Below are 26,407 nucleotides of genomic sequence, written 5' to 3'. Positions count from 1 at the left end.
CTTGACTTAGGTTGTCCTGGTGACACCTAAAGGATATCCCAGAATCTTACCCATCATTGACTACCAAACCAACCTATAGGTCATGGGTTTCTGCTAACATAACACATGCTGCAGTTTCTCTGTTTCCAGTTTGTACTGTTAACTCATTTAGTACATTAGCAAGCATGGCAGCTGTGTGAAAATGACTCTTATTTATGGTCACCAGATGTTGTAAAATGCAAGGTCCAAAGGTAATAATAATAATAAAAATAACAGTCCTGCCAATGCAGATAAAGGGTAGTAAGCCAAAGGGTTCAACTTTGATACCAAGACGATCCCATTTCACACTCTTTTTCTTTGTTCAATTCCCACCTGCAATTTATTAATAGAGTCCTCAGCCAGTCCAATATGATAAGTATAAATGCAGCACTCTTCACAAAGGGCAGCACAAAGGCCACCTTCTTTCAGGAACAGTCTGTCCAGGCCTCTTCAATTTTGCAACACCACCTCACCCAGGGAACATAGAGAAGTTTGCAGGTATGTGATAGAGTTGCCAGTTTCAGCCAAATCCTTGTCAGTTTGTAGTCTCATCGCTGCAATGACTGTGTGCTGGGTTCCAAGGGCTGCTGCTCTGGTGGCTGCTCCTGCAAGGCTTAAAAAGGAGGCCACAGTAATCATGACCATAGTGCCTGGGTCCTGCTTAAAGTGAGTCATGATGGCAGAGGCATACAAGTCTGGAACAGAACACCAGATAACTGGAAATTAACTGGACATTACACATACATCTGGGTCATTTCTTAAAAATGCTGACCGATATAGGCACTTGGTAAGGTCTGTATTTTTACACTGCCATTGTCCATTGGTTGGAACTGCGCAATCAGAAAAAGGAGATGTCCACTGGTAAAACTGAGGCAATAAGTGGAACAATTGTACTGTCTCCCTTGTTCACTATATATGCAGGAGCCTTGACCCTAGACATGTCCAAATGTCAGACCCAGGGAGTCAGAGCAGTTGGACTGGGTGATGAAAAGCAGAGAGATATTACAGGGAGAGCTGGAGGCAGTATGGGGACAAGGAGCCATAGCTCAGGCCCTACATTAAAGGTAGGATAAGAGAAGCTTAACTGGATTTTTAAAAGTAATCCAGAGTCATGGCCAGATTCATAAGATCTTAATCCCCACATCATTTCTCTTTAACATTTTTTTTACATTTTTCTTTCCAGTTTCTGTAAATTATAAAAACACAGGGTTACATTGAGTAAACCCAGGTGAACACACAGCTGACAGTGTTTTGGTAATTTTAATAAAATCATTGGTGTTATACTTTATCCAGCTGCCTGAACCTGTAGATTCATACCCCCAAGCGGCACAATAATAATCCCTTTCAATTCCACATTTAGTTGTAGAAAAACAGCCATAACAGGGCATATATAAAGTTGTAAAACATGCTAATTATTTTTTGCACTTAATGTGGAGTAACCATAAGATGAATCGCATGGTCATGATACCCAGGTATCATGAATCCAAGGTATTTTAATAATGGAGCAAAAGGGGTCCACAAGGTCACATAAATAAAACTGCAAGTCCAGAAACCAGGCTTTGTCTGGGTAGGCAGAAGATTGAACCATAAGGGCATCAAAACTGCCTGTGGCTCGAATAATTTGCCATTGCTGCTTAACTGGTTGGTGCTGGGCTGGGATGACACTAGGCGGCAGCTGGTAAAAATATATATATTTGGGGCCAGGAAGGTGGCGCTAGAGGTAAGGTGTCTGCCTTGCAAGCACTAGCGTAGGACACACTGCGGTTCGATCCCCTGGCGTCCCATATGGTCCCCCCAAGCTAGGAGCGATTTCTGAGCACATAGCCAGGAGTAACCCCTGAGCATCAAACGGGTGTGGCCCAAAAACCAATATATATATATATATATATTTTTTTTTTTTTTAAATTCCAGCAAATCTTCATCCTGCAAAACAAAAGAAAAACTAACCTCAGGTTGGATCAACCTGGGTCGAGTCATCATTATCAGTATTTTTACTAGGTACATGTTTAATATTTTTGGCTGGGACTCAAATGGATTTAGGTTCTTCCTGTGGGAACACACAGCCAAAGCCACGGCCTGCTGAAAACAGAGGTTCCAGACCCCTCCATTTCTTTGATTCTGGATCCATCCAACAGACTGTCACTTGGGAATTGGCTGATTCCTTTTTACAATGTCAGGCAAAGGCCAACAGCCCATTCTCTTTACTGGAAACTGAGTCAGCTAAATGTACAGGGGATCCTTATAATTGTGCACCTTGAGGAGAGAAGAGGCTTTGTGATACACTTATCTATATCCTTGGCAAAAAAAAGTAATGAAAATCTTTAGTCGATGGCAGCAAATACAAAAGCTAATTAGACAAAAACATATCTAATTATGTCCATAATCATTCAATTTGCTTATAGTTTCTTCTTTTAGAACACATCCTAAAATCTTTCTACACAATCCTTTTAAATTCACTCTACAAATTTCCTCCAGTCCTATTTTTAACCAACTGATTATTCTCACAGAATTCCCTTTTTTCAGTATTTGTAAAGTCATACATTACCTTTCTTACATAAATCATGCACTTGCATTCCTTTTTTCTTAACCTTCTCTCATGTGTTTCATCCTCTGAGGCATTTTATTAAAGGAGATGGCTTATATCAGAATAACATAAACAAGCAAACAAAAAGAATAACATAAATAATAAAACAGTTATAATAATTTCTTAAATTTCCAATTATCAAACACAAATAATACCTATTAAAGGTGACCAAAACTGACTCAAGAAACAAACAAATGTCTCTGCTTTTGAAGACCTCAAGTTAATAATTTGTAAGTTACCAGGAATTCTATTTTTGTTCTTTTAAAGCAAGTTTAGCCTATTTAAATTCCCAAAAATAATGAGTATACCTTTTTTAATTATTGAAGCTGTATTTGAAAAGAAGACTTCTAGTTAAAACATTGAACCAAAATTAAATAAATTTAGAAGCTATGGTCTTTTACTGTGCTTATAAGTATTCCATGTTAACAGGCTATATGCCGGATTAATAAAATTCTTAGACCATTACAAAATGTAAATTCTCTTAAAAGAATTCTCAAGCTTTGTAATACAGAGGAATTACAATATTCAAAGTATGACCTCACCACACACATTATTAGTTACTTTGCTCTGTTTTCAGTAACTTAGAACATTATCTAAAATAGTTCTCTTTCTCTAGCTGTTTCAGGCATATCATTTTGTAGTTTTTTAAAACAAATCTTATAAATTTTTACTGCTTCAGTGTTTTAACTATAGCTGAATTGTTAAATTTGGTAAATGCAAATAATTTAACATGTTATACTGATGTGAAGCAAAAGGGTTGCTTTCTTTCCCTGATAATATAAATAAGAGGCTTTTATCTGGCATTACTTCTAAACAAGTAATATAATTAAAAGTTACGGGGCCGGGAAGATGGCACTAGAGGTAAGGTAAGCCTTACAAGCGCTAGCGTAGGACGGACCTCGGTTCGATCCCCTGGCGTCCCATATGGTCTCCCCAAGCCAGGGGCGATTTCTGAGCTCATAGCCAGGAGTAACCCCAGAGTGTCAAACAGGTGTGGCCCAAAAACAAAACAAAACAAAACAAAACAAACAAAAAAAAAGTTAATGTTTGCTAATCATAGATTCAAGAGTTTACTACAAAACAATCATGTTGATTTTTCTTGTATTAATAAAAAACCAAATGCTAAATTTCATTTCAGGGCCCATAATATAGATATTTTTAAATACCAATTACCAAGTTACCTAGACTTTACAAGATTAATTACGCAACTTCAGCAAATGAGAAATAGGTGATGTGCAATAGTTTTCAAAGTAACATGTTAAGGATAACTAGTGCTTTTTCAAATTCAGGCACTATAGTAACTTAAATTGTAAAGCCTCAGAAATCTAGAATAAAAGTGATTTTACTTCAATTTTGAAAGGTTTCATTTTATCCAAATACTCATAACTTTTATTTTCTTTCCTCCCATTTGAAAACAAATTGTCAGAATCACTTCCATTTGACAGGACCAAATTGTCCTTTATTATACTTAGTGAAGACTTTTTAAGAATTTTCACACTTTAGATCTTAAGACCAACATTAAATTTAATACCTGGTGGTAACACAGTTATAAAATTTAGTTATCTAAATTTAGTTATCTCAACTATATTAACTGCTCACAAAAGTAATTTTATTATCAAAAAAGGCTAACCACAACCCTTTTATCTCACATCTCACTATTATCATTAGTTAAAATATGGTCCCTTTTAGAGGAAAAATAGTTTTTTTAGAATCTTAGATGCAGGAATATTAGCTAAAATTATGAATTACAATGGACATATTTTTCTTTCTCTCAACTCTGCCTGCCTCTAGTGTCATTGCTTTTATGGTTAATTATGGCACTGCTACAGTGGAACATTATTTTCATAGGTCAACTGTGAGATTTTAGTAGTATAACGTAGTCAGAAGTTTGCTTGTTTAAGTAAGTCTGTTATTAGAATAAGCATAAGGATATTTGTGATATGATATTTATGATATTTATATTATTAGAATAAGCATAAGAATATTTATGATATGTCTTTATCATATAAAATTCTTCACTATACACAGTTATGTATTTTCTGGAGCTCAAATTAATTTATGTTTCATTCCATGCATTTTAGTACATTTAGCATGACAACAACAAAATATAATTAACTCTGGCAGAAGAAAAACTACTATCTATTTTTTCTTCTGTGCTTCCATTTGGTACATTCATATTCTATAAATAAAATTGCTCTATTACATGGATGTCTGGAATATTTCACACATTTATATCATATTTTGCTCTTTATCAGGCTGCCCACTACCAGAATGTGTCATATATACCCATGACCAGTATTAATCCTTTCACTTATCAACTAGGAAGAAGAGACATTATTTGAAGGTTTAAAATATGGAAAAATTAAATTTTTAAAAAGAACTTACTTAATCAAAATGGAGCAACTTTTTATTTCTTACATTTTAGAAAAAATGTACTGTTTCTTTTAGGAATTATAAAAAATGTTAATAATATTAAAAGGCAACAGAAAGCATTATACAAAGTTGAAATTCTGGAGCTTAGCTTTCAAAATCTGTAGGGTAGAATATTTTATCAGTCCTTTTCATAATCTCTTTTTGTGTGGCTCTTAGTAAAGAGGGAATATTCATGGTAGCCTAATATAATGGAAGGATAGTTTATCCTGAATACAATGTGGCTGCCTGCTTATCTAAAATTTTTCTTACTGTATGAGAATTAAGATGTGGCATAGGATGTAGCTCAGTGATAGGAGACAGGTTTGGTCTCTGAATACAGGGATTAATAAAAAAAAAGAAAAAATTTAAGGTGCTTCTAGAAATTGAGTATCTAGTTTAATAAATAGAATCATGTTTTTATCATGCTTTAGAGTTCTTTAAAAAATTAGTATTTTGTTGCTGTTATATTATGTGTGTTTCTTCCCCTTATAGCAAGTTATTATGCTTCTGAGTTTCTTAAAACTTTAGATTAAGTTAAATGCAGCATTTAACATAATTTAACTTGGTTAATTGTGCATATCCAATACAGTACTTATTGTTTAGACTGTTAAGTGCTTGTTAATTTTAGAACGGTAGACATGGTTTAAGAGGAGAGTATAAATAAGATGTTTTAAAGCTGTGTCATGTGAATATATCAAGAGATATCAGTTGGTGCATTTCCGAATCTTGAGTAGACTAAAGTAGGGAGGGTTCATTTTTATATATTCTTCACACACATATAAATATAAATAGATATAAATTTTTGTTATTTGGAAAGAAATGAAACTTTGGCACTCAGGGTCTCTCCTAGTAGTGTTTGGTTTCTGTGAGGTATCAGGGATCAACTCTGGGCTCACTTTGAACTGTCTCCCTTACACAGCAGTAGAATATATTAATTTTTTATTTCTTTTATTGAAGAGCTATGATTTATAAGTTATTGATGGCTGAGTTTTAGGCACATAATATTTTAATGAACTCTCAACACCAGTATCAACTTCTTTCCACCATACTTCAGTAGAATATTCCTTAATTAATTACTTTGTTTAAACATTTTGAGCACAAGGTGTTTCATAATAGTTGAGTTTTTTTTCCCCAGTAGAATATTTTTAAGAAAATCTATAGAGTAATATTTCAATAGATCCTTAAATGGGAGCATGGACATGACCTGATTAAGTTAAAAAGTATAATACAAATATTGCAAAGTCTGCACATAGCTTTTCCAGAGAATTAGGAAAGTATAATAGATAGATAGATAGATAGATAGATAGATAGATAGATAGATAGATAGATAGATAGATAGATAGATAGATAGATAGATAGATAGATAGATAGATACAGACATACATAATGCAAGGAAACCTAGAGGATAAGAGATTTGGCTCAAGTGATTATGGAAGCTGAAAGCTTTTATTATTCGCTGTCTGGAGATCAACATATATATATTGAAAAGGCCAAAGAATAGGAAAACTGGTGTAAATCACTGTCTCAGGGCCAGAGCCTGAGACAAAGGTGAGGCAGGACAAAAGGGAGAAATTTGCTTCCTCCTTCTGCTTTATTGTAGAGCAGAAAATTGAGCAGACCCTGATGAGATTCCCATTGCCCAGAGACATTGAAGAGAGCCCCACAGCACTGATTCAAATTCTGATCTCTTTGCAAGTACTCTCAAATACACACCCAGTTTGAACTTAGTTTGATCTAAAATATTTAATCAAAATGTATTGAGTGGATCAGCCATCATGTACAAAGGTTTAAGCTGGGTCCACCATTAAACACCCCATGGAATATTTACACCTAGACTCTTGAAGATGGCACATCTGATTAGGTATCACAAGATAGGAAATAAAGTCATGGCTGGTAAAGGTGCTTCTTTTTTGGTGTTTTCTTTGCCCTTGTCCTGACAAAATAAAGGCTCTTGAATAAAAGTAGCAATTTGACAATGATATGTCAGTTCTATAAATGTGAAAAATCTTAACAAGCACTGGCTTATATATATTTGTTAACTCTTATGTAATTTTCAAAGAATATTTATTCTTTATTTCAGATAAGATATAGGCTATTATTTCTACTACTTCTAAGCTAGGAATGTCTTTAGGTTATTTGTATTCCTCTTTTCTTATACTATATAGGTTTATAGTCTTAGATTTCCATTTATGAACTGTTTCTCTGAGTATGTATTAAAATATCACTGCATGGCAAGTAAGTTCACAATGAAATAGTGTAACTTGTTTTACTTTTAAATTAAGTTCAAAATATGTTTATTGAGTCAGCTATTGTGTACAATATTTAAGATAGAATTATTAGTCAGAGATGTAGTTCAGGAATTAGGGTGCTTGCCTTACATACAGCTGATCTGGTCCAATCATCATCTGCTTCAAGCACTACAGGGTATGGCCCTCCAACTCCCCCATAAAGAATGATCATAGTCTTATTATACTGATGAATAAATTATACAAACCAGTTATATAATATACCAATTAACTATGCATTCTACCAGTAATTAAAGACTTAGAAGATAATGAGTCAGAAGCATAATATTGCTATGACATATCAGAAAGGAAATTGCTTGCTTAAGTATGTTAGGAAAAGCTTCAAAGAGAAATTGAGCAATAGAATTTTAGAAGACAGTGAAGTGGAGCTGGATAGGGGACATAGGCATTTCTGGGAAAGTGATGTAGTCTTTAAAGTGATGGTCTTTAAACAAAACCTTGTGGTATAGGAGATAAGGAAATAAAGGCAATGAAAATAAGTAGATTATAATTAATTTGCTTAGTATTTTCATGAATATGCTTATTCTTTTTGGTTATATGTGGGAGGTGGCTTCCCAAGCAGTGCTTAGGAAAATTGGGGCCACAGTGGGGATTTTTGGGCAACCGTGCAGAAGTTGAATGCAAGGACTAGAGGATGCAGACCTGCCATCACCTAGCTGTCTCTACCCACCCATGGCTGAGAGGCCAGGTGGTTCCAGAGATTGAATTTGAATAAACAGCATGCAAGACATTCATCTTAAGCCTTGTACTCTCTGTCCAGCTTCTGTGAGATTGTTAAATATTAAACAACCCTAAGGATTTTAAGTAGAGTACTTACATGATCCGAGGTAATTTGCAAATATCCTTGTAAAGAGAGTTCATGCAAGGAGTTAATAGGTTCTATCAGGAGGGTTGGGGTCTGCAGGGAGGAGAGCTTTCTGGAAGGTTCTTTTAGTCTGTTGTTTTCAGCTTCTAGACTGGCTATGCTCCCTGTGCTGACAGCTAATCAACACTGTTTCTGTTATGTGATGAGCCTGATTTAAGGGAGAGACAGAGAAATGAGAAATAAGGGATACATCTGGCATATAAGTCAATTGAATGTAAAAAATAAGGAAATTTTTTTAAAAATCAGGTTTATTAAGTAGTTAAATTCTAGGGCTAGAGAATTGTACAGGGGTTCAGACACTTGCTTTGAAAGCCTCTGAATCCAGCCCAATCCTGAGTAAGACATGGTCTTTAGCATCTTCAGTATAACTTTAGAGCACCCCCATCCCATGCACCACCAGAGTGGTCTGGGTAAATTCCCACAGAACTGGTTCCATGGATTCTTGTATCCAGTTGCTGACCTGTTGGATGAAAAATGCTGGAAGAAATGTCTTTGTCTCCAGAGCACTGCTAGGGGGGCTCTCCCTCCCAAAAGAGAAAAAGTTAAACATTTTAGCTAAGATGGCATTGCAAGAGTAGTAGGTTTAAACCCTAAAGGGAGATTATATTGGAAATATAAGAAATGTGGGAGCGGGGCTGGAAGAATGGTTCAGTGGCTAGGGCACTTGCCTTGCACACATCCAACCTGATTTTGATCCCCAGCATCCTATATGGTCTCTGAGCATTTCCAGGAGTAATTTCTGAGTTCTGAGCGAGGAATAACCCCTGAGTTATAACACTACTGAGTGTGGCCTCCTCCAAAAACATCGAATGTATGTATGTAGGAGGAAGAGACCTCCCCAACAGCTCCAAGACACCTCCCATGGCAGTTTGATTGTGTGGGCTGGAGATCTTGACACATGGACCAGGGAAGTGGATCTGAGGACCACTGGGCCTCTATCTGGCCATGTGTAGGGTGCTATGCAGTGCTGGGGGGGCTCAAGGTCTGACTTCTAGCTCTTTGAGATCTCCCTGACCCACACAGTATATTTATATAAGATCTACATTGAAACCATAGTGACTTTTAGAGACCCTGAAGTCTGGGCTCTGCAGAGCATCCTGAGGGACTGTCCTTGTGGATAAGAGTGTAACAATAATGCTGAATGGGTCAGGAGCTGGCTCCTTGCCCCTCTTAATTCAAGTTTTTATCGGGGTCATCCCACCTCTCAGTTTATTTAATGCGAGCTTTGTGATAAAATTGCTCTCTTCTCAAGATAAAGTTAGAAAGCAATCGCTCCAGGCCCCTCATTTCCAAATCTAGGTTCGGATCTCTAATTAGACACATTTATACCTTGGCCTTCTTGTTAATAACATTTTTCTGAACCTGTCAATCTAACACTCAAAGCCGCTACCTGGAGAAAACAGGAGGTAGCTGGAAATGTTCTACGAAGCCAGAAGAAAAAAAATCAAAGTTAACATAAAGTGAGGATTTACAAATTAAACACAATAAATCCTAGAAGGTGCTGAATGTAAGGATGTCAAGGAACTTACTTGGAAAACTACTGTCTCTAATGAATATACAAAAGAGTAGGTGAGTGAGATGAGTACAGTAGAAGTGGTTTCAAAGAGAGTCTGATTATATTGAGGGAGCCCTATATTTATGTTTAGAGTTTGCAGAGATAACATAAGTGGTATAGAGATGAAGGGAACCTACAGTTCATGTAGCCAACCTGGGCACCATATGGTCCCTACAGCACTATGTATTGCCCTGAAGGTCTCCTGAGCACTACTAGAAGTAGTCTGGATTAAACCCCCAAACTAAAGGGTCCTAAAAGCACCCTACCCTTGGGACCTAGAATTGAATCTTCTGCTTGAAGCCCCAGGCCCCCTGGACATACTTGGGAGTCTTTTACCTCTCTGCAAAAGTCCGAATTTAGATTAACTTGCTGCTCTCCCTTTGGCTAGGCAAGTATTCACTACCTCAATGTCTCTGTATTTGGGAATACAAGAGTTGACTGCAAAGAGTTTTTAACGGGATAATGTAGGCAGAGTTTTATTGGAGTATGTAGCACAGAGTGCTAGGTAAATGTCATCTTTAATATAGAAAACTAATAGAAGCCATAAAGGAAGGAGCATGGAGGTGAGAATGAGCATCTAAGCCCAAATTTGTGCCTGAAGTGGAGACCAAAGGAGGGTTTTAGCATTTCTTAGAGAGCAATCATATGATAATTTAAAGACAATGGAGGAGGCAGATACTTTGCAGTAAGCTTTTTACCAAGGGTAAGAAGTGTAGAACTGGTGGTGAAAATTGTCAGTGCCTTTTAAGATGCTTTCTGAAAGAATTAAATCAGATATTGTGGCTTGGCAGAATACAATTTATGCAGACTTTGTGTTTCAAATTAAATGCAGTTGAGTAAGGGAAAGTCTGAGAGAGTAACAAATGGAGCAGGTTTCTGGGTGGGGTATCAGGATTGCAGGTTCCTTTAGTTATTTTTTGGTTCCTTTAATGCAGAAGAAAACTAAAGATGTAACTGATATTTATTTACTATATTTACTATATATTTAGAGGTAGAGATGTAGAAGTTGACAGAGTTTAAGTTTGTTTTCATTGTCACTGCAACATAATTGGTTATCTGTTAAAATTAAGAGTTTGCATATTCAAGGTTTAAGAAAATAGAAAATTTTAATTTCATGTAAAGAGAATCAAGTCCTGATAGGCCAAGTGGTCCTGTGACCTCATGGTAGTGATAAGACCAGAATAGACCAGAGCCAAGAGCATGCATTATTAAACCTGATAAATACGGTAAGTGGGAAAATGGAGAACAGTCAGTATATCATGAAATAGAATTGATAACTAAATAAAATAATTGGGGTCATTTTTCCTTACTAAATAGAATTTTAAAAACACTATTACTTTAATTACTTTTAGAAAATAATCACCTTATTAAATCGAAGTATGTTAAGAATGAGAATGTATTCTTGTAGCATTTTCTTGAACTTTCTGTTTATTTGATCATTTTCCTCTCTTCATCCCTATCCCAAAGTGAGAAAACATCTGTAGTATGTAACATATCATAACAAATTGGTAAAGATGTTTGAATAGTCATGGATAAGATTTTATTTTGAACTCTGATTTATCTGAATCTTGATTTGTTGTATTTTTATTGTTTTTTTTTCCCCCTTAATTTTCTAACAGTAGATTTGAACCTTTAGCACTGCCATATTGCAATGGACATCTGGAGGAAGAAGCAAGCTTTTTATTAACAAGTTTTATTTGCTTTTTTTTTTTTTTACTATTTGCTTATCTTTTTTGAGTCTTTTAACTTTGAAGAAGTTAAACTATGCCTTTTGGTTTCTTTCCTGAGTCTCATTTATGTTCTTGTTTCTGCATGCTTGCAGTCATTTTCTTACTCTACCTCGCTCCAGATACAGTCAGCCTATTGAGCACCACTACCGAGATGGCAGGTATAGTTTTCTTACAATTGAGTCTGTGTGTAGAATTGCATGTGCCTGTCTATTGATATGATATAATTTCCTTCTGTTTTAATTTTTAATTTTATCTTCTCATGCTCTGCTCTCACTGAAGTACAGACTTATTGACTTTACTAAACAATAGAAAATCAATCCAATGTTAAAGGCTTTAGGAGATGGTCAAATGATAGCTTTTCTTTCATTAGCTGAACTCATATCTTTGAGGATTCTAAAAATTTAGTTTACCAAGAATGACAGTGAACTCTAGATTTCTTTGAAGGACTTAAAGACAGCATATAAAATCATTTTAAGGCATTTTCAATCATCATAACTGACTCTTAAGCTTCAGCAGAGTTCAACATTAGCTAGATTTTACTGTTGATTTGTATATATTTGAAGGCACTTCCCCACATTGCCATAGAGGAGATGGGGGAGTCGCTGCAGTGTTTAGGTTGGGGGTAATTTTTTATCGACTCCTTTGTCACAGTGGATTATCCTGGGTATATGGAGTGTACTGGATCTTTGAGAACAGTATAGCTTCTTTCCAGTCCACTTTCATTCTCCTTATACTGAAGGGAATTCTACATCCAGACATTTAACAGATAGGAGCAAAAGCTAGAGAGAGAAGGGAAAGATGATGCCTGCTGTTTATACTTCCTCAAAGCTCCATACAATTTTAGGGATTTGAACCAATTTGTTTTCAACATATTGAGAGCCGTTAGAGAATAGAGTGATAGAGGGTTCAACTCATAGAGCTAAGGAATTACTCACAGCACTCAGTTTGATTGTCCTTTTGGGTTATGTTGGACTATTTTTATCCTATTAACTAATTAAAAGTTGACAATGAAAGAGTTTAGAAAAAAAAGTACTGAATAACTTTCCAGGGATGAAATTCATGTTAGGTAAATGACATCATTAGTACTATTTCTAATATTTCTAGTATGTCTGATTTTAGTAAAAGTAATGAAAATGTAATATTTTCTATTCTAATTATATGACAGTGGTATTGTCAGATTTTATTTTCTTTTGCAATTTTAGTATTTTTTTCTGTTTAGTTGCTTTAATGTGGATTTTTATTTTTTTGTTATGTTCTTATTTTTACAATTCCTGAGTATTGCACTCAGACTTTTATTTTTGGCTACAGTGATCTTACATTTGTCTTACAAAATGTGAAGGCATTATTTACATAATCATTCTTGTAATCTGGCCAGGGACTTTTCTTAATGTGAGTAAAATAAATGAGATGTTATTGATCATGAGCTTCTTCTGCTTCTTCTGGTATTTTCTTCATGTCAGTGAGGCAAAATCAGGCACCACATTAGTTTTTTTAATCCTCTTTATTTTTCTTTGTCTCAATCATCAGTAATTTGTTTGCTTCATATTCTTTCAGCTCATCAATGTAAATAGACCAAGCTTTTGATCAGCTCTGGGCTAGTTGTCAAATTTATATACTTACCCCAAGTTCCAATCCCCAGAATAATTGATCTATCTGAAAGGCAGCTTTATTCTCATTATGACACTGGTTTGTAACTGACGTTTTTTAAAGGGTACATTTCTGGATTGTCTTTTGGTGCCTTAATTTGGTTTGTGGTCAGAAAGCACATAATCATATTTATTATATAATAATGCACAGTCAGAGAATCAGTTTTAGAAAACAAGTTGTCATATGTCTTTATAATTATATATAGTAATCATATATGTTACTATATATTATATTACATATTATTATACATTACATATCATGTTATTATATATAACATATAAATAATACATAATAAAATAATTATATTATTATATGTGTATTATAAATTTGCCATTACATAAATGAATTAAGACTTAGACTTGTGATTACATGGTACACTAATTATGGACACATGTGGTAGATTTTTATTTGTTTGGTTGGTTTTTAGGCCACACCCAGCAGCGCTGTGCTTAGAAGTCTCTCCTGGTAGGCTCGGGGATGCCAGGATTGAACCTGGGTCCATCCCAGGTCAGCCATATGCAAGGCAAAACACCTTATCATTGTGCTGGCACTCTGACCCCATATGTGGTAGATTTTATAATCTGATTATCTTACATATACTGATAGAGTCTTTGTCTGATGAAACCATTTGGAACTGTTACTATTTCTTTAGTAAATGCTTTGCTCACTTTTTTGTGAAAATCTCTTTTTTGTTTTTTACAAAAGTGACTGATAATTTGTCCCTGGGCTCACTTTCTCATTGACTCGGTCCCTTCAACTTCCCATATCTGTTTGAAAGACTCTGTAATTGTTGAATATGTAAAACCTTACCTACTCTTACCATAACAATCTGTGCTTCGTTTTGGCTTATTTTTCAGACCATACTCAGCAGTTTACAGGGCTTCTCCTGGTTCTGTCCCCAAGAACAGTCCTGGGGGGCTCAGGTGATCCATTGGGATTATGGTATTAAACTGTGCTTGGCCTATGCAAGGCTTCCTACATACCCACTGTGTTATCTTCTCCCATACCACAGTCTATGCTTTTTTTTTGTCTTCTGTTTTGCCCCTGTGCCTTTGTAGGTAAAGCAACTGAGCACCACCACTCCATTTACACTTCTCTGGTGATATTATTGACACCTTGTCTGAGCCACTTTATTTACTGAGCCTTTTGGCACCTGAGTTAGTTGCCTTTTCTTAAGTCTTGTCTTGCAGACAGTCTGAGTGATGGTGCTAGTGTTTACTGAGTCATCCATTCAGCACCTTCTCACTAGCTCCCTGGAGACTCAACTTGGAGGGAATGACTTCTATTTTCAAGTTTTCAGCTTGTCACTCATATGACCCTAGTCTGGGCCCTACTCTAAATCTTAACCACTCTTGAAGTTGAAATTGTTCTCTCTGAAATCTTGCTTTAAATAACCTGCCTCTGGACAAGATTTATTCCTGTTTGTTTCTTGTCCTTTTGTTGGGTTATTTCCTCTACACTGGTTCTTTTATCTCCACAGAGATAAAACCATTCTTTCTCTCTTCTTGCCTTCCTTCCTTGGGCTCCATTTTTCTTCACTTATTACATATAGAGAGGTTCAATTCATTCTCAGAATTACTCTCAGTTCCCTTGATATGATAAATTATTGTCCTATATGTATATTTGGGGCCACACCTGGGAGTGATTAGGGCATAATTCAAACTCTGTGTTCAGGGTTCACTCTGGTAGTTCTCTGGGGACCATATATAGTATCAGAGATCAAATGGGGATGCATGATGTGCAAGTTTTCTTCACGAGCACTGAAATCCCCCAGTATTCCCATGGGGGGGTGAGTAAAGGCAGGATCTTGGAGAGGCTTTCTCCTCTCCTAGATGCAAGGATTATGAAATGCAAACAAGTAAGGAGTTTGTACAGATGAAGACTCCACAGGAAGCAAAGCTGAGCTAAATGTTGATTTAGACAGAGAGAAGCAGAACTATTCTGCAGCAGGGTGAAGTTGTAAGGATATTTATTAACGATGGTTAAGAATTAGAGGATATAAAAATGGTTTGAGAGAGGAGATGATTTTAGAGAGAAGATTCAAGAGGAAACTGGGAGTTCCTATTCACTAAGAGTTAGAACTATCAGCTAAGCTAATATCTATTAACTTGTTAGTATGTAGAAACTAGTAAATAGAACCTCTTAACTATGAGTAGGGAAGTAGTTTATGTCAAATATCCTATATATTCGAATATCCTTGCTTCCAAAAGTGGGAGTTGTTTTAGTGAGAGGAATGCGAATGATTGGCAGGCGGAGGCCTTGGTATAGAGAAGGAAGTACAGAGGGATGCTATAGTCGAGGAGTAGATATAATGGTCCTTAACCAGGCATTTGTAGCCAGAGGACTCTGGCTGAGGAGAAGATGCCACTAAGCTATTGGAGCCTGAGAAGGAGGGGCCTCATGCTTGGGTGGGCAAGGGGTGGTAGGTAGACTGATTTCTTCTAGATTCTCTGCCTGTGAAGATATCTAAAGGGCCCATCCTCACTGCTCTCAGAAACAAGTAACTCAAACTTCCTGAGTTATTTTCTTTGCCAAAAAGAGCACTTTTTTGGTATTGTTACTTTTACAAATGCTTCTTCCTCACAATTACTAGTGTTCTGTTCCTGTTAATCACATTGACCCTGATTCTCTATTAGAGTTTTCTTCTATTAATTATTTCTTGTTGCTTCTTTGCATCTGCCACTATCATTCACCTCTTCTCTTTCGCTTCTCTGAGGTAGTAGTAATTATCCTGAATCTCATTCTATGTCTTGACTGGTCTTCAGACATCTTCATTATTTCCTATCATGGCCTCTATTATCTGATTATATCTCTTCATGTGTTCTATCTTCTCTATGACTTTGCCCAAAATTTCTAACACCTACTCTAGTGCCTGATTCATTTTATATATTTAGAAAATAAATCTGTGTTGAAAGTATGAATAAATCAATGAATAATTTCTCAAACATTTTCTAGGTAAACCTTTCCTTTTTTAAGACCAAACTACTGTTATCTATATAAGAATATTCTTGCAACACCTTACAAAGTTTGTTCATATCTGAAATTACTGTCACTCCTTCCAAGAATTCTTCTAATAATAAATCAACATTTCATATTGGAGATTAAAATTTCAGAATTTAATCACTTAATTCATATGGTGCTTTGTCAAACAATTTTATACATTAAAAAAACCATTTCTAAAGTCAAATAATTCAGTGAAGTGAAATTTACAGGCTTTTAAATCAAAAAATATTAATTCAGATTTAATAAAAATCGAATTGTATAACTTTGTGCATGTTTTGTTATTTATAACAAATGAGAAATATTAGATTATGTGAAACCTGTCTATCTAACATTCTGTTTCTATAGTCCTGTTTTGTCAGAGATTCTCTGTATTATATGTTGTGTCTCTTGCACAAAGTAATTTGTTGATCGATTTTAGTATGCTTTCATATCTATTACTACAAATCAACTTTTTCTACTATAATCTAGTCTGTGCACTACTACCTAATGAAACTAATTAGTGAGTAAAAATTATCTATGTTCGAAAGGTTTTAGTCTCATAAAGCAAATCCTTGTTAGGCCCTACCAAGGCCCTAGATACCTGAGATATTATCTCCTTATCAGATGAGTATTGACTGAGTAATTTCTCTCTATCTCTAGGTTTGTATTCTGTTCATTTTTTCCTTTGTGGTAAACAAGTGTTTTAGTTTAATGTAGTGGAAAATGTGTACTGATAAAGGGATGGGTGTTGGAGCATTATATGACTGAAACTCTATCATGAACAATTTATAATTGTGTATTCTCACAGTGATTTAATTAACAAATTTATTATGAAAAAACGTTATGAAAAAAGCAAAAATAAAGGTAAATCCTGTCTCAATTTCTTAAGGAGACATTAAGAGCTTCATAAACTCACTCTAAGATAATTTTGTAACATTTTGATGTATTTTTTATTTGTAGTATTTTTATTAGCCTGATTCTCTTTTTATTTCTACAACTGGATTTATTGATAATAATAGAATTTCCATGCAAGGAAATGTAGATTTTTTTAAAACATAACGTTTCTTACGATTATGTCATAAACATGTCTCTAACATAGCAACCACTTATTTAAATTCTCTATTTCTGTTTCCAACATTTGTGTTATCTCTAATTTTAGTTCTACCAATGTTAAAACTCTTGATAATGGGACTATTTCCCTTACTTTGATTTTTGTCTTATTTTTCTTGTTTCTGGTAATTATTAATGAGTGTCCATGCTATCACTATAACCTGTGATGAATAATATCTATGTCTAAAAAAATGTTTGCATTAGTTGTCTTCTCAGTTTTCCTTTGGATTATGTGTTGTGTTTTGTGGGTGGAGGTAATAGGATCAATCAGTCTTGAGTCTGCTAACTTCAACTGTGATTTGAACTCACTTCAAGTGGCAGCTGAGGCAGCAGGCAGCGGAGAGGAGGGATTTGCCTTGTGTACATCAGTCATCATGTAAGACTTTCAGAAAGAAGGTCCATAAAGCCATTGTTCCAAATGAATCACTGAAATTGTGGAACAAAACACTTCGATATTCTAGTCTGAGAACCATGCCTCATGCATTATACTTACTCATATAGTGGGAACACAGTGTATATTATGGTTCTTTGGAGATACATTTTTATGTATTTATTGCTCTTTGTACTTTTTGTGGATGTGTGGATGAAAATGTAGGGTCAACACTTTCAAGTAATACCATAAATTCCTTACACTTGAAAAAAGTTATTTAACCCACTACAAAGGAAAACTTAAATAAAAGAATAATTTAACAGATGGTAGTAATTATATTACTTCTCAGAATATAAAAAACATTTCAAGATGTACCTTCATGTTACTCATTTATGAGCAACTAGTCTTGTTTGTGAGAATTATGAATATTTAATTAAAACCTCAAATTGTATTCTAGACATTCACATATAAACTGTTTCTTTAGTGCCTATTTAATAATGCATTAGATATTATTTAGTATCTGTCTCAAATTTTCTTGGGGACATTGAAATATTTAATTTTTTTCTCATTGCTACTTTTAATAAAGGCTATTTCAAAAACTTCTCTACATATAAGAATACTTTTTTGGGTGATGCAGAGGATTTAGACCTGCCTCTGCTAGGGGATTGTTCCTGGTGAGTTTGAGAGTGCTCAAGCACTTGCTTGAGTGCTTGAGGGTGCTGGGAATCGAACACAGGTTGGCTATATGCAAGATAAACACCCTCTGTGCTGTTCTATTGGCTTCACCCTGGGAACATTCTCACAATATATTCTTCTATATTAAACTTACCTTCACCCATATATATATATGTTATATTATTCACTTTTTGATTCTAGATATTGCTCCATTTTGACTTACTTTACCTTTAACATATGGAATTTGTACTTAACTGAACAAAAATCATGACCCAGAATAAATAAAGCAATCACAAAAATAACATTTCTAGTTTTACACTATATTTGCTGAAATTTTCTTGATAAATGTTTTGTTTTGCTCTCTTTGCAAGCAATATTAAAATAATATAGATTTTAAAATTTAAACTTCATCTTGTACTTTATGATTAAAATGAAACAATTGTAATATATTTACTCTATAGTCATATTATGAAAATATGTACTCATGTTTTATTATTGCCCAATCTTTACATTTTATTATGCTCACATTATCCATGTAATGCTTATAAAGTATTACAAATATAAATTAGCAAAATAGCCTTCTACATTGAGCCAATAATATTATACAATATAGGTATATTTCACTTAATTTCTTTTTCATTTTTGTTTATGAGTTATTTTCTCTTTGTACTGTTGGAATCATTTAATTCGTGTTAGTTGTGGGCAAAGTATAATTAAAATTTAAAACAATTTTACTCTACAATTTTCTTTACTACAGAGTATTTTTTTTATTGTAGGCACTATGATTTACAGTATTGTTGTACAGTATCTTTTACAAAACCTTCCAACATTACACCCCAAGTGTCCACATCCTTTCACTATTTTCCCTGTCTTTACAGTGTCCCCTTTCTCCTATTCTCCACCCAGTTTCTTGCCATGATAAGCTTTCTTCTAAAGACCAGTTCTCAGTTTCTTTTGCCTTTGGGCATTTGTTTTTTCCATACTTTTTTTTTAATTTAATTATCCCTCTTGTGAGAGAGCTCATGATGTATTTGACCTATCTAAGGACATATTTTTAAGGAATATTTCCTTCAGACTGGTAGGTCAGCATTATAATCATTCCCTTTAAGGGACATAAAGGTTCAGAGAAATAATATAGCAGATAGGGCACTTATATTACCAGTGGCTGACCTGAGTTTTATCATTGGCACCACAAATTGTCTCCTGTGCACTGCCGGAAGTGATCTCAGCATAACCAGGTGTGGCTCAAAGGTCAAGAAGTAAAATAAAGGGTCTGGAGTGGTGGTGCTGGCAGCAGGACATTTTCCTTGTGCGCAATAACCTAGGATGGACCACAGTTCAATCCCTCAGTGTTCTGAGCACATAGCCAGGAGTAACCCCTGAGCATCACCAGGTGTGACCCAAACAAACAAAAAAGTAAAATAGAGGACATAGAATATTGATTGCACATATTTGAAACAACTTCATGGATTTCACATACAACTTTATATGTTAATTTCTCCAAACTAGCATAAAGTTAATAGAATTGTGTCTAACATTTCACCCTTCTCTTGGAAAAATATTGGTTCACATATCAGAATAAGTCAAATTTTGTGAAAGTAATAAAATATGAAACCAGATTTCTACTAGGACAAGTAGAGAGACCACAAATTTCTCTCACTACATTTTATACATAGATATTTATTATTGATTTAAAATGAAAGAGTTTTAAGGACACTAATATTACTCATGTCTTTGATCCCAGTTATTGTTATGAAGATATACAAGAATACATAATCTAAATATATTTGACCATTTATTAAGTCCATGAAAGTATGTTTTAGTTCACTTGTATAAAAGTATTAAACTTACCTTTTAAAATGAATCACTTTATGGTACATGGATTTAAAAGTGCTTAAAAGTTATTAGATTTATGTTACCCTAAGACTTTTAGGCAAATTTAATCAATTCAATTTAGTGTATACTGGCCCCAAATGACAAACCATTTAATTATTACCAAATATAATTATTACATTTGGGTAATTGTATTCTTTCATTTCTCGTCTCTCTTATTTATCTGCATATTTAATTCTGAGAATTAAGACTAAAGGAATTTACAACTAAGGATTCAAGACCTTGAGCTGGTGGTATTGAGGGAGATTTATGCTTGCTCTGTTCTTCATAGAAGAGCATTTTCATGTATGTGGCTATTAGAGGAACAGGCACCTCAATTGAAGTATACTTTGTAGAATTCATTTCTTTGCCATTGTACATGCAGAGCTAGTGTTTGAAGGCTGGCTCAAAGATTGTGGGGCTGACAGTGATCTTCTAGTTCATGTATTTTGTTGGACTTGAGAGAGAAAAATCAGTATCCATATGTTACTTAGATTGAAATATACTTTCAAGAAGGATTCCATTTTATCACTTGATTGACTTGTTTTCAAAGAAATCCTATTATGTGAGCACCATTTTCAATTCAGTGATGTTGAACTATATTGACCAGGAACAGGATGCACTAAGACGGACTGTAGATTGTCTCATGTGAGGTTTCCTAGTGAGCCATATTTAAATATGGCTGTAGACTTCAGAGGTGCACTGTTTGCTGATAACATTTGATCTTCCTGTTTGAATGTCCCTGTATGTTGGTCTATTTTGATTGTACTTAAAGCTTTTGGGGGGGGGGACTTGAGCATTAGCGCTTAGATGATTTTTTCTTCACTCTTGGAAATGTTATGAAAAGTCATAGACTATGTCACCTATTCCACATAGTTCATGTAGGCACTTACTGGGGAAAGGAAACAATTTTGTTGGCCATTGATTCAAACTGAGCAACCCCTATGACTATACTCTATTCACTGGGAAATACTCTGAAAGACACTTAGAAATTTGGAAGAAACTCAGTGAGAAAATTTCTCCACGTCTTTTGGGGAAGAGGAAACTTGACATAGACAATAATTTGAAGCCAGTACCTTTTTCAAAGTCAGGTGACTAACCAAGAGCAGAAGGGCACGCCAGACCAACTGAGCTGCTTTTTGACTAACGTTTCAGGGATTGCGAAGCAGCAGCTAGACAGCCATATCACAGATCCAGATCAACAGAACAGCGGCCTCTCCCGGAGCGGACCACCGCCCGCTCCAGATCCACTGAGCGTCCTGACTCAAACCTCATGAGGTCGATGCCTTCATTAATGACGGGAAGATCTGCCCCTCCTTCACCTGCCTTATCGAGGTGAAAGATAAAATCACTCAGACTAACTCCCCCCACCCCTTTTTGCCCCACCAGCCCACCATTTTATTTTCCAAGCAGCTAAATGGTCTCTTCTATCATCCTTGGCTGATCACTAATGACAACCAATACTAACCCTTTCAGTGTAAGCACACTATTTATATTCAGCGGATATAATAGTGTGTGGCTGCCATTGTAGTTTGTTTCTGACCTGTCCTGACTGCATTTGTATTGTGATTTCTCATTTACCAGGAGTCCTGGGTTCCAAAGGCCCACATAACACACCTCATAACTATCATTTCCTTCTCCAACAGAATGAGAAATTGTTTATGTCCATTAGACATCACTTCTGGGATACTCATCATAATGACAGTCAGTAACAACACAAAACTTAGTTTCTTTCTATCAATCCTAATCTCTTATTAACCCAAATCATCTCTAGTTGAACTTTGAATTGTTCAGGGCTTTATTTTGGAGCTTCATGAGACATTTTCTTATCAAGGGAAATCCATTATAAGCCTGCATAAAAATCTCCTTGAATCAAGGGAGGGAGGCCAGCAGTAAGAACTCGAAATCTGGTAGAAAGAAATGTTAAGCATCGCCTTTTCTTTTCTGAGCTACAGAATTCTCTTGCTTTTATGTGGATGGAATACTAATTGCCTAACTAATTCCATGGATTGGGCTGTTGAATTTTGTGTGCATGTCTCTGTGTGTATGCATATTACACCAAATAAAACATCTCTCGTTGTCTAGATAATCATTCAACTATCCATATTTTTGTCCTACCTTCCTAACCTTTTAATCTGCAGCTGATCCTCCTTTAAACTTTGGCCTATATGGCTATCATATGAGCCAAATATATTGAAACTGTTGAACTCATTCTATGGAAAGTGAGTATTAATGGTGTATCTTGTAGGTCACATCCTCGCACTGGGTCTGTCCAGACCAGCCCGTCAAGTACTCCCATGGCAGGAAGACGGGGCCGACAGCTTCCACAACTCCCCACCAAGGGAACCCTGGAGAGAAGTAAGTGTCATTTCTAATTCTGTCCTATAGGAAAGGCACATGGAAGTTAAGGTGAATCCACTTTCTTTACTTCCTTTTTGTTCATTTCCTTCTTTAGATAACTGAATGTACTGGTTAAGGGTTTACATTTACAATTCGTTGTGTATTTCAAATTTCTTATATGTGGGGGTAAAGTTGCCTCTTGTTATTGCTTTTGGTTATTTTTCCTAATTGAATAAATACAATTTTAAAAGTCAACGGAATGTCTTTTTTAAAAAAATGTCTTTTATTTCTTGCTGATACGTTTATGTAAATGTTCATGGTTACATAAAGTTTATTAGTGACTAGCCAAATCAGTTTTCATATACTGCAAAGGACTGATTAGTTGATGTACTACAATGGTGATCCTTCTCAAAACTGGAGTGCCAGCAAAAGGTAATCATGCATAGCCAAAGACACATGCATGTTTCACTATTTTTAATCCTTTTATTCTTTTGCATCAGAAACACCATTTGCTTACACACACACATGAATACAAACCCCACCCCCGAACATCTATAAATATCTGTGTCTACAACTTCAAAAAGCATGGAAAAGAGCATATAATAATTTGAACACATTTTTTTAAAATATTCTCATTGGTAACTGGATGTATTTTCCCAAAACTAACTAAATGGTTATAGTTAAATGATAATTTAAATTTTCTTTAACCTATGATACATTCTATGCCTTTGGAAATTTCTGTTGTTTTTAACCCCTGTGCTTTGGTTCCCATTTTTTTGTTGTTGTTGTTTTTATTTTGTTTTTCCTAGACAATGGAGTCAAGGAGATAGAATCTTATGAAGGTCTGTACATAAAGGAGGGTTTGTTTTGTGCTAACAGCCTTTTTGGGGGGCTATGTAAGCAAAAATAAACCCATCTGCAATTGCTATCCCTTCTGTCTGTAGACTTGCCCACAAAATAAGATTGGCCTTGAGATTGGCAGTTTCTGGCAAAGTATTCAATTTTTTATCTTCCAAAACAAGAATATAAAGAATTGAACTTTTCTTAAAATGACCAGATACAGTTTTCTGTAAACAATTTCTAAGTTGCCTACTAAACAGAATTCTGTGCTTTATGCAAAACTAGTACCAAAGATACCAATTGCAGTGTGTGTTTATATTAATAAGGATGTACTGGGTCCAGTTATTCTTATCATCTATTTCATTTTATATTTAGAAGGATTTTGAAATGACTTAATTTGGCTTTCTAGAAAAGAATGTTGTCAAATTAGATAGCTATTATGGCTAGGATTTCCTGCTTTTTGTTCATGATATAGTACATCAAAGATGAATAGACACAATTTTATTAACAGTGGCTACATTATTACTCAAGAGAAAATATTGTATGTGACATAGGGACTGTCATGCATTTGGGAGGACAGTAAAAATTCCTCTGTAATGATAGAATCCTGAAATTGACTTCCTACCTTTATAGAAATGTTCACTATTTTCTGCTGAATCTGGATATTCAGCACGGAGAGGCACTCAGAAGCTATTTGTTGAATGAATGCTTAAAAATATTTGTCTAAAAATAAAAAACTACTTGAAATAGTGGATAGGACCCCACTAAAAAAATTTGTCAGCCCATACATTTTACATAATTTTTTTATTTTACATAATTTTTATAAATGAACAGTTAAAAATGATCTTCTATTATCTATAACCCTAATTTAGAAGTACATTACACTTTGAGTTGCAATATTTGTATTGGTCTATAACTTAGAACACACATATATTTTCCTATTATATCAGATATGAAATCTGTTTTTTTTAAATAATATATTTATTTAAGCACCATAGTTACAGACATATTTGTAGTTGGTTTTCAGTCATAAAATGTACACCCCCTTCACTAGTTGAACCTTCTGCCATGAATGCCCCCCATATATTGTAAATTATAGTCAAACAGCTGTCAAATTTTGTTTTGTAAAAAATGTGACTAATGATTTGTCATGCTTCCTGCTAAAAAGAATTCAGCAGCATTTCTATAATTTTAAATTATTTTTCTAAGAATAAAGGTATATAACTTGTTTTTTAGGGGGGGGCAACACCTGGCTGTGCTCAGGGTTTACTCATGGCTCTGTGCTTAGGGATCACTCTTAATGGTGCCTAGGGGATCATCTGGGGTGCTTGTGATTGAACCTGGGTAAGGTGCAAGTCAAATGCCCTACCTGATATCACTTAGACCCCAAGGTATGTAAATACCAAAATAAATATTCTATACTATGTATGCAAATTTTTTCTCCCCGAGATTTTTAAAGTTAGTTTTGATATCATTTGTTAGTATAGAACTCAGAAACATAGTTTATGTCACAACTTTTTGTGTTTTGGTTTTTTTAGGGGCACCCCTGGCTGTGCTCAGGGCTTACTCCACACTCTGTGCTCAGAGATCACTCTTGGTGGTCTTGAGAGATGAATCCCTGGTCTGCCAGGAATTGAAACTGGGTTTAGCCACAATAAAGGCAAATGCTTCACTGCTGTAGTATCTCTCTGGCACTATATGTTACAGTTGTTTAAAATATCCATTGTAGCGGCGTTTGCCTTGCAAGCAGCCGATCCAGGACCAAAGGTGGTTGGTTTGAATCCTGGTGTTCCATATGGTACCCCATGCTATTTCTGAGCAGACAGCCAGGAGTAACTCCTGAGCACCACTGGGTGTGGCCCAAAAACCAAATAAATAAATAAATAAATAAAATATCCATTGTAATGTCTTTTCTAGAAGTAGTCACTGAGTGTTTAGTAGCTTTTCTCTTTATAGTAATTAATATACCACAAAAATGACATGGTTCAGATAATTGATGCTATGTATGTATACATACATATATATATTTCTTTATAAAAACCCATTAAAGATAGAGTTTTCTTTTCATGTTACTGACAGTGATTTTTTCACTTATGTGAGTAAGAGTCAAAAACCTCTCTTCTAGTAAATGAAAGAAAAGGATTGTGTTCATCTTTTGTTTTATTTATTTTCAATCTTGTTACACAGGTAAATGATCAAGTCTTAAATTATTTTTATTTTGGCTATGCAATAGTCTATCAAATTAAAGACTATATATCTTGCTCTTGATAGTGGTCTTTAGATTTCTTTTCTGTGAACCAGAAAACAATAGAAGCAATGTAATGGTAGTATATAATATTGCTAACAATTTAAAGCATTGGTACTGTTAATATTATTTGTTTTATTCTTCTAATTTTAATGTATGGGCATTTTTTGAGGATAAGAATTTATAGTAGTATTTTTGTTTCTGTCAAAGAAAAGCCATATAATTCGTCATTCTATGCCAAGATTTGAACAATGTTTTTTATATATTTCACAATTCTTACTTATTTTAAGGGTCCAGCTTACCTTGAACAAAACAAAGTCATCACAAAGGGCATTGATGACATCATTTAGAGTTCATTTGCTTGCACAACATCAGAAACCCATTTAGTAATTTATCAGTCTCCCAATTACTCATCATATCATGAATAGATTATCAATAATTTGAAATTTTTGACCAATTTTACTTAAGAACAACAAGCATGTATATGTCATCGAGTATATATATACATATATATATAGTTGGTCTTACCTTTTTTTTTTTACTTTTACTTGTGCATATCCAGAAATTAAAGAAGAAACTGGGCTTGAGGAAGAGCAGGGGGGAGAAAAGCAGGGTGAAGAGGTCCAGGCAGGTCTGTGTGATGGTGTTTCTGAAACAAATAAGTTAATACTGATACTATGACTTTCCAGTTTGTGTAAATTTGGGTTCCAGATTTATAAATGTACAATAATCCATTGTCTTAATGATGAATTCTAAAGTGTATTGTTTAATATCAGTGAGTGCAAAAATATTACATAAACAATCTAAAGATCTTATCAGAATATTTACTTATTTGGTCATTTTTCTTAAATTGAAG

The 26,407-nt window shown here is 34.8% G+C and overlaps 1 protein-coding gene across 18 annotated transcripts in view; it reads left to right on the top strand.

Moving 5' to 3' along the window:
- Positions 1–26,407, top strand: part of RIMS2 (regulating synaptic membrane exocytosis 2) — a 565,766-nt gene that overhangs the window by 334,538 nt on the left and 204,821 nt on the right. For 8 of the 18 annotated variants that reach the window (XM_049773835.1, XM_049773829.1, XM_049773844.1 and 5 more), the window contains 3 exons: positions 11,563–11,628; positions 21,282–21,461; positions 22,375–22,484. In XM_049773835.1, coding sequence (XP_049629792.1) covers positions 11,563–11,628; positions 21,282–21,461; positions 22,375–22,484 — 356 coding nt within the window. The remainder of the gene's footprint in view (positions 1–11,562; positions 11,629–21,281; positions 21,462–22,374; positions 22,485–26,407) is intronic. The other 10 variants (XM_049773842.1, XM_049773845.1, XM_049773837.1 and 7 more) reach the window with 2 other exon arrangements.

The sequence above is a fragment of the Suncus etruscus genome, chromosome 5 (genome assembly GCF_024139225.1).
Source record: "Suncus etruscus isolate mSunEtr1 chromosome 5, mSunEtr1.pri.cur, whole genome shotgun sequence".
NCBI classification, from domain to species: domain Eukaryota; kingdom Metazoa; phylum Chordata; class Mammalia; order Eulipotyphla; family Soricidae; genus Suncus; species Suncus etruscus.
This window is presented reverse-complemented; position numbering and strand designations above follow the sequence as displayed.